We start from the raw sequence: 14,086 nt of genomic DNA, 5'->3' as shown, positions 1-14,086 counted from the left end.
ACAGTCTTCCAGAACAGCTGGTGCTCTCATGCATGTTTCAGTGTTATTTGCCTCGAAGCGAGCATAGTAGTTTAGCTCGTCTGGTAGGCTCATGTCACTGGGCAGCTCTCGGCTGTGCTTCCCTTTGTAGTCTATAATGGTTTGCAAGCTCTGCCACATCCGACGAGCGTCAGAGCCAGTGTAGTATGATTCGATCTTAGTCCTGTATTGACACTTTGCCTGTTTGATGGTTCATCGGAGGGCATAGCGGGATTTCTTATAAGCTTCTGGGTTAGAGTCCCGCTCCTTGAAAGCGGCAGCTCTAGCCTTTAGCTCAGTGCGGATGCTGCCTGTAATCCATGGATTCTGGTTGGGGTTTGTCATCGATGCACTTATTGATAAAGCCAATGTCTAATGTGGTGTACTCCTCAATGCCATCGGAGGAATCCCGGAACATATTCCAGTCTGTGCTGGCATGGTGCATGGTAATATAGCTTGGCATTATGGTTCATTGTTTAGTTAGCTAGCAAGCTAGCTACATGTCTAAACAAAAGATTCCACCATGCGAGTAACCATTTCACTGTAACGTTTACAGTGCCTTGCAAAAGTATTTATCCCCCTTGGCATTTTTCCTATTTTGTTGCATTACAACCTGTAATTTAAATAGATTTATTTGGATTTCATGTAATGGACATACACAAGATAGTCCAAATTGGTGAAGTGAAAATGAAAAAAATAACTTGTTTCAAAAAATAAAATCGGAAAAGTGGTGCGTGCATATGTTTTCATCCCCTTTGCTATGAAGCTCCTAAATAAGATCTGGTGCAACCAATTACCTTCAGAAGTCACATAATTAGTTAAATAAAGTCCACCTGTGTGTCACATGATCTCAGTATATATACACCTGTTCTGAAAGGCCCCAGAGTCTGCAACACCACTAAGCAAGGGGCACTACCAAGCAAGCGACACCATGAAGACCAAGGAGCTCTCCAAACAGGTCAGGGACAAAGTTGTGGAGAAGTACAGATCAGGGTTGGGTTATAAAAAAATATCAGAAGCTTTGAACATCCCACGGAGCACCATTAAATCCATTATTAAAAAATGGAAAGAATACGACATCACAACAAACTTGCCAAGAGAGCACCACCCACCAAAACTCACGGACCAGGCAAGGATCAAAATCAAATCAAATTTATTTTTATATAGCCCTTCGTACATCAGCTGATATTCTCAAAGTGCTGTACAGAAACCCAGCCTAAAACCCCAAACAGCAAGCAAAGCATGTGAAAGAAGCACGGTGGCTAGGAAAAACTCCCTAGGAAAAACTCCCTAGAAAGGCCAAAAACCTAGGAAGAAACCTAGAGAGGAACCAGGCTATGAGGGGTGGCCAGTCCTCTTCTGGCTGTGCAGGGTGGATATTAAAACAGAACATGGTCAAAATGTTAAAATGTTAAAATGTTCATAAATGACCAGCATGGTCAAATAATAATAATCATAGTAGTTGTCGAGGGTGCAACAAGCACGTCCGGTGAACAGGTCAGGGTTCCATAGCCGCAGGCAGAACAGTTGAAACTGGAGCAGCAGCACGGCCAGGTGGACTGGGGACAGCAAGGAGTCATCATACCAGGTAGTCCTGAGGCATGGTCCTAGGGCTCAGGTCCTCCGAGAGAAAGACAGAAAGAGAGAAAGAGAGAATTAGAGAGAGCATATTTAAATACACACAGGACACCGGATAGGACAAGAGAAATACTCCAGATGTAACAGACTGACCCTAGCCCCCCGACACATAAACTACTGCAGCATAAATACTGGAGGCTGAGACAGGAGGGATCAGAAGACACTGTGGCCCCATCCGATGATACCCCCGGACAGGGCCAAACAGGCAGGATATAACCCCACCCACTTTGCCAAAGCACAGCCCCCACACCACTAGAGGGATGTCTCCAACCACCAACTTACCGTCCTAAGACAAGGCCGAGTATAGCCCACAACGATCTCCGCCATGGCACAACCCAAGGGGGGGGGGGGGGGGGGCGCCAACCCAGACAGGAAGACCACGTCAGTGACTCAACCCACTCAAGTGACGCACCCCTCCCATGGACGGCATGGAAGAACACCAGTAGGCCAGTGACTCAGCCTCTGTAAAAGGGTTAGAGGCAGAGAATCCCAGTGGAAAGAGGGGAACCGGCAAGGCAGAGACAGCAAGGGCGGTTCGTTGCTCCAGCCTTTCCGTTCACCTTCACACTCCTGGGCCAGACTATACTTAATCATAGGACCTACTGAAGAGATAAGTCTTCAGTAAAGACTTAAAGGTTGAGACTGAGTCTGCGTCTCTCACATTGGTAGGCAGACCATTCCATAAAAATGGAGCTCTATAGGAGAAAGCCCTACCTCCAGCCGTTTGCTTAGAAATTCTAGGGACAATTAGGAGGCCTGCGTCTTGTGACCGTAGCGTACGTGTAGGTATGTACGGCAGGACCAAATCGGAAAGATAGGTAGGAGCAAGCCCATGTAATGCTTTGTAGGTTAGCAGTAAAACCTTGAAATCAGCCCTTGCCTTAACAGGAAGCCAGTGTAGGGAGGCTAACACTGGAGTAATATGATCAAATTTTTTGGTTCTAGTCAGGATTCTAGCAGCCGTATTTAGCACTAACTGAAGTTTATTTAGTGCTTTATCCGGGTAGCCGGAAAGTAGAGCATTGCAGTAGTCCAGCCTAGAAGTAACAAAAGCATGGATTAATTTTTCTGCGTCATTTTTGGACAGAAAATTTCTGATTTTTGCAATGTTACGTAGATGGAAAAAAGCTGTCCTTGAAACAGTCTTGATATGTTCTTCAAAAGAGAGATCAGGGTCCAGAGTAACGCCGAGGTCCTTCACAGTTTTATTTGAGACGACTGTACAACCATCCAGATTAATTGTCAGATTCAACAGAAGATCTCTTTGTTTCTTGGGACCTAGAACAAGCATCTCTGTTTTGTCCGAGTTTAAAAGTAGAAAGTTTGCAGCCATCCACTTCTTTATGTCTGAAACACAGGCTTCTAGCGAGGGCAATTTTGGGGCTTCACCATGTTTCATTGAAATGTACAGCTGTGTGTCGTCTGCATAGCAGTGAAATTTAACATTATGTTTTCGAATGACATCCCCAAGAGGTAAAATATATAGTGAAAACAATAGTGGTCCTAAAACGGAACCTTGAGGAACACCGAAATTTACAATTGATTTGTCAGAGGACAAACCATTCACAGAGACAAACTGATATCTTTCCGACAGATAAGATCTAAACCAGGCCAGAACTTGTCCATGTAGACCAATTTGGGTTTCCAATCTCTCCAAAAGAATGTGGTGATCGATGGTATCAAAAGCGGCACTAAGATCTAGGAGCACGAGGACAGATGCAGAGCCTCGGTCTGACGTCATTAAAAGGTCATTTACCACCTTCACAAGTGCAGTCTCAGTGCTATGATGGGGTCTAAAACCAGACTGAAGCGTTTCGTATACATTGTTTGTCTTCAGGAAGGCAGTCAGTTGCTGTGCAACAGCTTTTTCTAAAATTTTGGAGAGGAATGGAAGATTCGATATAGGCCGATAGTTTTTTATAATTTCTGGATCAAGATTCGGCTTTTTCAAGAGAGGCTTTATTACTGCCACTTTTAGTGAGCTTGGTACACATCCGGTGGATAGAGAGCCGTTTATTATGTTCAACATAGGAGGGCCAAGCACAGGAAGCAGCTCTTTCAGTAGTTTAGTTGGAATAGGGTCCAGTATGCAGCTTGAGGGTTTGGAGGCCATGATTATTTTCATCATTGCGTCAAGAGATATAGTACTAAAACACTTTAGTATCTCCCTTGATCCTAGGTCCTGGCAGAGTTGTGCAGACTCAGGACAATGGAGCTTTGGAGGAATACCCAGATTTAAAGAGGAGTCTGTAATTTGCTTTCTAATGATCATGATCTTTTCCTCAAAGAAGTTCATAAATTTATTACTGCTGAAGTGAAAGCCATCCTCCATTTGCGAAGGCTGCTTTTTAGTTAGCTTTGCGACAGTATCAAAAAGAAATTTCGGATTGTTCTTATTTTCCTCAATTAAGTTGGAAAAATAGGATGATCGAGCAGCAGTAAGGGCTCTTCGATACTGCACGGTACTGTCTTTCCAAGCTAGTCGGAAGACTTCCAGTTTGGTGTGGCGCCATTTCCGTTCCAATTTTCTGGAAGCTTGCTTCAGAGCTCGTGTATTTTCTGTATACCAGGGAGCTAGTTTCTTATGACAGATGTTTTTAGTTTTTAGGGGTGCAACTGCATCTAGGGTATTGCGCAAGGTTAAATTGAGTTCCTCGGTTAGGTGGTTAACTGATTTTTGTCCTCTGACGTCCTTGGGTAGGCAGAGGCAGTCTGGAAGGGCATCAAGGAATCTTTGGGTTGTCTGAGAATTTATAGCACGACTTTTAATGCTCCTTGGTTGGGGTCTGAGCAGATTATTTGTTGCAATTGCAAACGTAATAAAATGGTGGTCCGATAGTCCAGGATTATGAGGAAAAACATTTAGATCCACAACATTTATTCCATGGGACAAAACTAGGTCCAGAGTATGACTGTGGCAGTGAGTAGGTCCAGAGACATGTTGGACAAAACCCACTGAGTCGATGATGGCTCCGAAAGCCTTTTGGAGTGGGTCTGTGGACTTTTCCATGTGAATGTTAAAGTCACCAAAAATTAGAATATTATCTGCTATGACTACAAGATCCGATAGGAATTCAGGGAACTCAGTGAGGAACACTGCATATGGCCCAGGAGGCCTATAAACAGTAGCTATAAAAAGTGAGTGAGTAGGCTGCATAGATTTCATGACTAGAAGCTCAAAAGACGAAAACGTCATTGTTGTTTTTTTTTTTGTAAATTGAAATTTGCTATCGTAAATGTTAGCAACACCTCCGCCTTTGCCGGATGCACGGGGGGTATGGTCACTAATGTAACCTGGGGGTGAGGCCTCATTTAACACAGTAAATTCATCAGGCTTAAGCCATGTTTCAGTCAGGCCAATCACATCAAGATTATTATCAGTGATTAGTTCATTGACTATAACTGCCTTGGAAGTGAGGGATCTAACATTAAGTAACCCAATTTTGAGATGTGAGGTATCACAATCTCTTTCAATAATGGCAGGAATGGAGGAGGTCTTTATACTAGTGAGATTGCTAAAGCGAACACCGCCATTTTTAATTTTGCCCAACCTAGATCGAGGCACAGACACGGTCTCAATGGGGGAAGCTGAGCTGACTACACTGACTGTGCTAGTGGCAGACTCCACTAAGCTGGCAGGCTGGCTAACAGCCTGCTGCCTGGCCTGCACCCTATTTCATTGTGGAGCTAGAGGAGTTAGAGCCCTGTCTATGTTCGTAGATAAGATGAGAGCACCCCTCCAGCTAGGATGGAGTCCGTCACTCCTCAACAGGCCAGGCTTGGTCCTGTTTGTGGGTGAGTCCCAGAAAGAGGGCCAATTATCTACAAATTCTATCTTTTGGGAGGGGCAGAAAACAGTTTTCAACCAGCGATTGAGTTGTGAGACTCTGCTGTAGAGCTCATCACTCCCCCTAACCGGGAGGGGGCCAGAGACAATTAATCGATGCCGACACATCTTTCTAGCTGATTTACACGCTGAAGCTATGTTGCGCTTGGTGACCTCTGACTGTTTCATCCTAACATCGTTGGTGCCGACGTGGATAACAATATCTCTATACTCTCTACACTCGCCAGTTTTAGCTTTAGCCAGCACCGTCTTTAGATTAGCCTTAACGTCGGTAGCCCTGCCCCCTGGTAAACAGTGTATGATCGCTGGATGATTAGTTTTAAGTCTAATACTGCGGGTAATGGAGTCGCCAATGACTAGGGTTTTCAATTTGTCAGAGCTAATGGTGGGAGCCGTCGGCGTCTCAGACCCCACAACGGGAGGAGTAGAGACCAGAGAAGTCTCGGCCTCCGACTCCGACTCGCTTAATGGGGAGAACCGGTTGAAAGTTTCTGTCGGCTGAATAAGCGACACCGGTTGAGCATTCCTACAGCGTTTCCCTCCAGAAGCCATGAGAAAGATGTCCGGCTGCGGGGACCGTGCGAGGGGGTTTATACTAACGTTACTATCTGTACTTACTGGTGGCACAGACGCTGTTTCATCCTTTCCTACACTGAAATTACCCTTGCCTAACGATCGCGTCTGAAGCTGGGCTTGCAGCACAGCTATCCTTGCCGTAAGGCGATCGTTCTCCTGTATATTATAAATACAACGACTGCAATTAGAAGGCATCATGTTAATGTTACTTAGCTTCGGCTGTTTGAAGTCCTGACGAACCATGTCCAGATAAAACCTCCGGGGATGAATGAAAAAAGTTGAGTGAGGAAAAAAGTTGAGTGAGGGAAAAAGTAAAAATATACGGTAATGAAAAAGTAAAAAACCGTCAGGTATCAAAGTAAGATCGGCAACAAAAACGCACAGCAGCGTAAACAAGTCTGGCAATAATCAGAGAGGCAACAAAGAGACCAAAGGTAACCCTGAAGGAGCTGCAAAGCGCCACAGCGGAGATTGAAGTATCTGTCCATAGGACCACTTTAAACTGTACACTCCACAGAGCTGGGCTTTACGGAAGAGTGACCAGAAAAAAGCAATTTCTTAAAGAAAGAAATCAGCAAATATGTTTGGTGTTTGCCAAAAGGCATGTGGGAGACTCCCCAAACACATGGAAGAAGGTACTCTGATCAGATGTGACTAAAATTGAGCTTTTTGTCCATCAAGGAAAACGCTGTCTGGAGCAAACCCAACACCTCTCACCACCCCGAAAACACCATCCTAGAGGGAAAACGGTTTCAGTCTTCCAGAGATTTGAGACTGGGATGGAGGTTCACCTTCCAGCAGGACCATGACCCTAAGCATACTGCTAAAGCAACCCTTGAGTGGTTCAAAGGGAAACATTTAAATGTCTTGGAATGGCCTAGTCAAAGCCCAGACCTCAATCCAATTGAGAATCTGTGGTATGACTTAAAGAGTGCTGTATACCAGTGGAACCCATCCAACTTGAAGGAGCTGGAGCAGTTTTGCCTTGAAGAATGGGCAAGAATCCCAGTGGCTAGATGAGCCAAGCTTATAGAGACATACCCCAAGAGACTTGCTGCTGTAATTGCTGCAAAAGGTGGCTCTGCAAAGACTTTGGGGGGGGGGGGGGGGGGGGGGTTTGTTTCACAATAAAAAATATTTTGCATCTTCAAACTGTTAACCATTGTTGTGTAAAATCAAATGATACAAATCCCCCCGAAAATCTATTTTAATTCCAGGTTGTAAGGCAACAAAATAGGAAAAATGCCAAGGGGGGGGGGTGAATACTTTTGGAAGGCACTGTACACCTTCTATATCCTGTGCATGTGAGAAAAAAAACGTAGCTGTTATTTGATATAATGTGTGTTTACCAGAGACGGTATTGTGGAGAACAACATGACCTGCAACAAAGTCAGATTTAGATATAAGATAAAATGTATTTTTACTTTTACTTTTTTCTTATTGTAGGCTACTACTTTTACCGTTTTTAGTCTTGAAATCTTTGGCTGTTTACTACACTACCTCTAGCTTGTTTCTTCCTAGGTTATAACGTTCTGTTATAATCTCCACCTGGCACAACCAGATGACGACTGGCCACGCCTCAGAGCCTGGTTCCTCTCTAGGTTTCTTCCTAGGTTCCTGCCTTTCTAGGGAGTTTTTCCCTAGCCACCGTGCTTCTACATCTGTATTGCTTGCTGTTTGGGGGTTTTAGGCTGCATTGCTTCTGTATAAGCACTTTGTGACATCTGCTGATGTAAAAAGGGCTTTTTAAATACATTTGATTGAATTGGGTTGAGGTCAGGTGATTGTGGAGGCCAGGTCATCTGATGCAGCACTCCATCACTCTCCTTCTTGGTAAAATAGCCCTTACACAGTCTGGAGGTGTGTTGGGTCATTGTCCTATTGAAAAACAAATGATAGTCCCACTAAGAGCAAACCAGATGGGATGGCATATCGCTGCAGAATGCTGTGGTAGCCACGCTGGTTAAGTGTACCTTGAATTCTAAATACATCACAGACAGTGTCACCAGCAAAGCACCATCACACCTCCTCCTCCATGCTTCACGGTGGGAAATACACATGCGGAGATCATCCGTTCACTAACTCTGCGTCTCACAAAGACACGGCGGTTGGAACCAAAAATCGCAAATTTGGACTCATCAGACCGATGGACAGGTTTCCACCGGTCTAATATCCATTGCTCGTGTTTCTTGGCCCAAGCAAGTTTTTAGTTGTGGATTCTTTGCAGCAATTTGACCATGAAGGCCTGATTCACACAGTGTCTTCTGAACAGTTGATGTAGAGATGTGTCTCTTACTTGAACTCTGTGAAGCATTTATTTGGGCTTCAATCTGAGGTGCAGTTAACTCTAATGAACTCTGGGTCTTCCTTTCCTGTGGCGTTCCTCATGAGAGCCAGTTTCATCATAGCGTTTTATGGTTTTTGTGACTGCACTTGAAGAAACTTTCAATGTCTTAATTTTCCAGATAGACAGACCTTCATGTTTTAAAGTAATGATGGACTGTCATTTCTCTTTGCTTATTTGAGCTGTTCTTGTCATAATATGGACTTGGTCTATTACCAAATAGGGATTCTCTTGTATACCACCCCTACCTTGTCACAACACAACTGATTGGCTCAAATGCATTAAGAAGGAAAGAAATTCCACAAATTAACTTTAAAGAAGGCACACCTGTTCATTGAAATGCATTCCAGGTGATTACCTCATGAAGCTGGTTGAGAGAATGCCAAGAGTGTGCAAAGCTGTCAAGGCAAAGGGTGGCTACTTTGAAGAATCTGAAATATATACTACACTTTTTTGGTTACTACATGATTCCATATGCGTTATTTCATAGTTGTGATGTCTTCACTATTAATCTACAATGTAGAAAATAGTAAAAAATAAAGAAAACCCTTGAATGAGTAGGTGTGTCCAAACTTTTGACTGGCACTGCACATATTACCTCAATTACCTCGACTAACCTGTACTCCCGCACATTGACACAGTACCCGTACCCCTGTATATAGCCTCGTTATTGTTATTTTATTGTGTTACTTTTTTTTAAACTTTAGTTTACTTAGTAAATATTTTTTCTGCAAATATATTGTTACTTTAACAATAAATTCTGCATTGTTTGTTAAAGGGCTTGTAAGTAAGTATTTCACTGTAAAGTCTACACCTGTTGTATTTGACGCAATTTGATTCGATTTTATATTGTTATTTAATTGCCGGTGTATCAGTGGACTTACGCTGAATTCTGTCACCACAATATCCACGACACTACCCACCACGATCAGAGCATCAAAAGAGTTCCAGGCATCTATGAAATAATGCTGCACACAGACAAAGATAATTAGTTATTTTTTACAATAAATAAAAAACGAGGAGGGGGGGAGGAGGGGAGGATTGGGGGGAGGGGGGGAGGAGGGGGAGGAGGGGGGGAGGAGGGGAGGAGGAGGAGAGGAGGAGGGGGAGGAGGGGAGGAGGACAAAGAACATAGTAGGAAAATAGGTGAGAAGATTACCCTGAGCAGGGTTAGGGGTTAGGGTTAGGGTTAGGGGTTAGGGGGTTAGGGGGTTAGGGGTTAGGGGGTTAGTGGTAGGGGTTAGGGGGTTAGGGGTTAGGGGGTTAGGGTTAGGGGTTAGGGTTAGGGGTTAGGGGTTAGGGTTAGGGTTAGGTGGTTAGGGTTAGGGGGTTAGGGTTAGGGGTTAGGGGGTTAGGGGTTAGGGGTTAGGGTTAGGGGTTAGGGTTAGGGGGTTAGGGTTAGGGTTTAGGGTTAGGGTTAGGGGGTTAGGGGTTAGGGTTAGGGGGTTAGGGTTAGGGTTAGGGGGTTAGGGGTTAGGGTTAGGGGGTTAGGGGGTTAGGGGTTAGGGTTAGGGGTTAGGCACTTACCCTGAGTCGTAAAGCCAGCAGTTTGAGCAGCATCTCTACAGTGAAGAGACCAGTGAAGACCATGTTGAGGATGTCCATCACATGACTGAACACCTTGGACTGCTCATAGTGCTGTATAATACACATAGAGAGACAGGAATAATCACACACACACACAGACAGACAGAGTAGAGATAGTCAGACAGACAGGTAAAGACAGTCAGACAGACAGAGTAGAGACAGTCAGACAGACAGGTAGAGACAGTCAGACAGACAGGTAAAGACAGTCAGACAGACAGGTAGAGACAGTCAGACAGAGTAGAGATAGTCAGACAGACAGACAGGTAGAGACAGTCAGACAGACAGGTAAAGACAGTCAGACAGACAGGTAGAGACAGTCAGACAGAGTAGAGATAGTCAGACAGACAGACAGGTAGAGACAGTCAGACAGACATGTAGAGACAGTCAGACAGAGTAGAGATAGTCAGACAGACAGACAGGTAGAGACAGTCAGACAGACAGGTAAAGACAGTCAGACAGACAGGTAGAGACAGTCAGACAGAGTAGAGATAGTCAGACAGACAGACAGGTAGAGACAGTCAGACAGACAGGTAAAGACAGTCAGACAGACAGGTAGAGACAGTCAGACAGAGTAGAGATAGTCAGACAGACAGACAGGTAGAGATAGTCAGACAGACAGGTAAAGACAGTCAGACAGACAAGTAGAGACAGTCAGACAGAGTAGAGATAGTCAGACAGGTAGAGACAGTCAGACAGACAGGTAGAGACAGTCAGACAGACAGGTAGAGACAGTCAGACAGGTAGAGACAGTCAGACTGGTAGAGACAGTCAGACAGGTAGAGACAGTCAGACAGGTAGCTGCCTGCTGTGTGTGTGTGTGTGTGTGTGTGTGTGTGTGTGTGTGTGTGTGTGTGTGTGTGTGTGTGTGTGTGTGTGTGTGTGTGTGTGTGTGTGTGTGTGTGTGTGTGTGTGTGGGTTACCTGAACCGCCAAAGTGACAGTGTTGAGGAGAATTAGAACGAACATGACGTATTCAAACGCTGTCGACTGGATGAACGACCAGAACTTATACTGAACTGGGTTCTTTGGAATGTACAGCTTCAATGGCTGGGCCTTCAGAGCAAACTCTACACACTGTCTCTGTTAGGAGGGGAGGGAGAGAGAGGGAGAGGGAGAGGGAGAGAGAGGGAGAGGGAGAGAGGGAGAGGGAGAAGGAGGTGTGGAGGGAGGAAGAGGGAGGGAGGGATGAAGGGAGGGAGAGAGGGAGAGGGGGAGAGAGAGGGAGGAGAGAGGAGGAGAGCGAGAGAAAGAGAGAGTGATAAGAGAATTATCTAATAAATGTAAATGAATCAATAAACCATGATGAATTATTAGTCATACAGCAGGTTTAATGAATAATCAATGTAATGATCAATGTAGGGATCGATTGGTCTGATTAGTTCCGGAAAGTCCAGGAACTACTGGAGAGGGAAAGAAATGTGTGTATGCAATTAGTATAGAGAGATAGAGAAGCAGATGGTCAAGGGAGTAAAACCTCAGAGAGTTCCTATCCTTGAAGGAAAGGAACAGGCTGAGCCAGAAGGTGATAAACAGCGTGAGAAGTTTATGGGGGTTGCAGGTCACCAACAGATTGTGTGTAAATGCATGTGCGTAAGTAAGCAAGAACTATATAATGACTGTTTTGTTATCCTGACCTCAGAACGTTCTCATGAATAAAGCTACAGAAACCTTTTGCTGAAAGCTGAGTCCTTGCCTAATTATTATAACCCATTGTCTTACAAACCTTGGGCATTAGTCAAGGCGAATTGATTATTGATTATTATCATCAAGATATAAAATTATTTTAACAGAGAGAGAGGTTGAGATCGAGATGGATGATAGCAAGCAGGCACGCACACACACACGCACACACACACACACACACGCACACACACACACACACACACACACACACACACACACACACACACACACACACACACACACACACACACACACACACACACACACACACACACACACACACACACACACACACACACATCAGGCAGTTACCTGGTTCTTGTCCAGCTCACAGTTCTTATATTCAGACTCTCCCTGCTCTCTGAAGGTGATGATGACGAAGCCCACGAAGATGTTCATCATGAAGAAGGCGATGATGATGATGTAGACGATGAAGAAGATGGAGATCTCAACACGGTAGTTATAGACAGGACCATGGTTCTCTCCATTAGCATCAATCGCCTTATACAGGAGTCTGAGAGAGTGAGAGAGGAAGAGAGGGAGAGAGGAAGAGAGGGAGAGAGGGAGAGGGGGAGAGAGAAAGAGAGCGAGAGAGGGAGAGAGAGATAGAGAGAGTGAGAGAGGGAGGGAGAGAGAGGGAGGGAGAGAGAGAGATTGGGAGAGAGAGAGAGAGAGAGAGAGAGGGAGGGAGAGGGAGAGGGAGAGGGAGAGGGGGAGAGAGAAAGAGAGGGAGAGAGGGAGAGGGGGAGAGAGAAAGAGAGGGAGAGAGTGAGAGGGAGAGAGAGAGAGAGAGAGAGAGAGAGGGAGGGAGAGAGAGGGAGGGAGAGATCAGGGGAGAGAGAGAGAAAATAGGAGGACGCGACATAAGATATTCATAACCTGTGTGTGTGTGTGTGTGTGTGTGTGTGTGTGTGTGTGTGTGTGTGTGTGTGTGTGTGTGTGTGTGTGTGTGTGTGTGTGTGTGTGTGTGTGTGTGTGTGTGTATGTGTGTACAGTTTTGTGTGTTTTAGGATTGCAAAGCTACTGGCAATTTACTAAAGTTAAATATCGGTGTCCATATTGTCCATGAGTTTCTAGTAGATAGACCAGATGGTTCGCGAGAAAATAGTCAAATTAATGAAAGAAAAGGTGTAACCGATGTGAAATGGCTAGTTAGTTAGCGGTGGTGTAACCGATGTGAAATGGCTAGTTAGTTAGCGGTGGTGTAACCGATGTGAAATGGCTAGTTAGTTAGCGGTGGTGTAACCGATGTGAAATGGCTTGTTAGTTAGCGGTGGTGTAACCGATGTGAAATGGCTAGTTAGTTAGCGGTGGTGTAACCGATGTGAAATGGCTAGTTAGTTAGCGGTGGTGTAACCGATGTGAAATGGCTTGTTAGTTAGCGGTGGTGTAACCGATGTGAAATGGCTAGTTAGTTAGCGGTGGTGTAACCGATGTGAAATGGCTAGTTAGTTAGCGGTGGTGTAACCGATGTGAAATGGCTAGTTAGTTAGCGGTGGTGTAACCGATGTGAAATGGCTAGTTAGTTAGCGGTGGTGTAACCGATGTGAAATGGCTAGTTAGTTAGCGGTGGTGTAACCGATGTGAAATGGCTAGTTAGTTAGCGGTGGTGTAACCGATGTGAAAAGGCTAGTTAGTTAGCGGTGGTGTAACCGATGTGAAATGGCTAGTTAGTTAGCGGTGGTGTAACCGATGTGAAATGACTAGTTAGTTAGCGGTGGTGCGCGCTAATAGCATTTCAATCAGTGACGTCACTCGCTCTGAGACTTGAAGTAGGGTTTCCCCTTGCGTTGCAAGGGCCGTGGCTTTTGTGGCGTGATGGGTAACGATGCTTCGTGGGGTGTCAGTTGTTGATGTGTGCAGAGGGTCCCTGGTTTGAGCCCGGGTTGGGGCGAAGAGAGGGACGGAACCTACACTGTTACAAAGGCATCTAATCAACAACAGCATTATTTTTTTTTTTATGAACTCTGCAACTCTTCCAACTATTGACCAGTTTGATGCCAAAACATTGACATCGAATACAAATTGACATATTGACATATTGACACAGTCAAATAAACAAAAGTGTGTAAACAAAATAGTAAAGGATATTTCATGCTGAAACCCTCATTTTAAACTCCACGGTATTCACTAAGTTGATGGTTTATATTTAGGATAATGTTTTACAGCTTTGTCATTCAAATCATCTTATTTAATTGTTTCATATATTTTACATGTGATAAATCCACACAGAGATTTTTATAGACCACTGTGATTATCTGTAGTACCCAGAATGGCCACTAGATGACGTGAAATCCTTTCCACTAAGATCCCCTCCCTTTGAAACCATAGTGTGTTCAGTATGGTGTGTGTTTCTATTCAGCTGCGTCTGTCTGTCTGTCTGTCTGTCTGTCT

General features: G+C 44.7%; 1 protein-coding gene across 1 annotated transcript in view; it reads right to left on the bottom strand.

The window, feature by feature from the left end:
* cacna1fb (calcium voltage-gated channel subunit alpha1 Fb) overlaps window positions 1-14,086 on the bottom strand; it is a 183,032-nt gene that overhangs the window by 66,743 nt on the left and 102,203 nt on the right. The window contains exons 27-30 of the mRNA XM_082962277.1: window positions 12,005-12,206; window positions 10,931-11,089; window positions 9,951-10,061; window positions 9,308-9,391 (exon numbers count right to left, since the gene is read on the bottom strand). Of these exons, the coding sequence (XP_082818403.1) occupies window positions 9,308-9,391; window positions 9,951-10,061; window positions 10,931-11,089; window positions 12,005-12,206 (556 nt within the window). The remainder of the gene's footprint in view (window positions 1-9,307; window positions 9,392-9,950; window positions 10,062-10,930; window positions 11,090-12,004; window positions 12,207-14,086) is intronic.

The sequence above is a fragment of the Salmo salar genome, chromosome 15, assembly GCF_965601325.2.
Source record: "Salmo salar chromosome 15, fSalSal1, whole genome shotgun sequence".
NCBI classification, from domain to species: Eukaryota; Metazoa; Chordata; class Actinopteri; order Salmoniformes; family Salmonidae; genus Salmo; species Salmo salar.
This window is presented reverse-complemented; position numbering and strand designations above follow the sequence as displayed.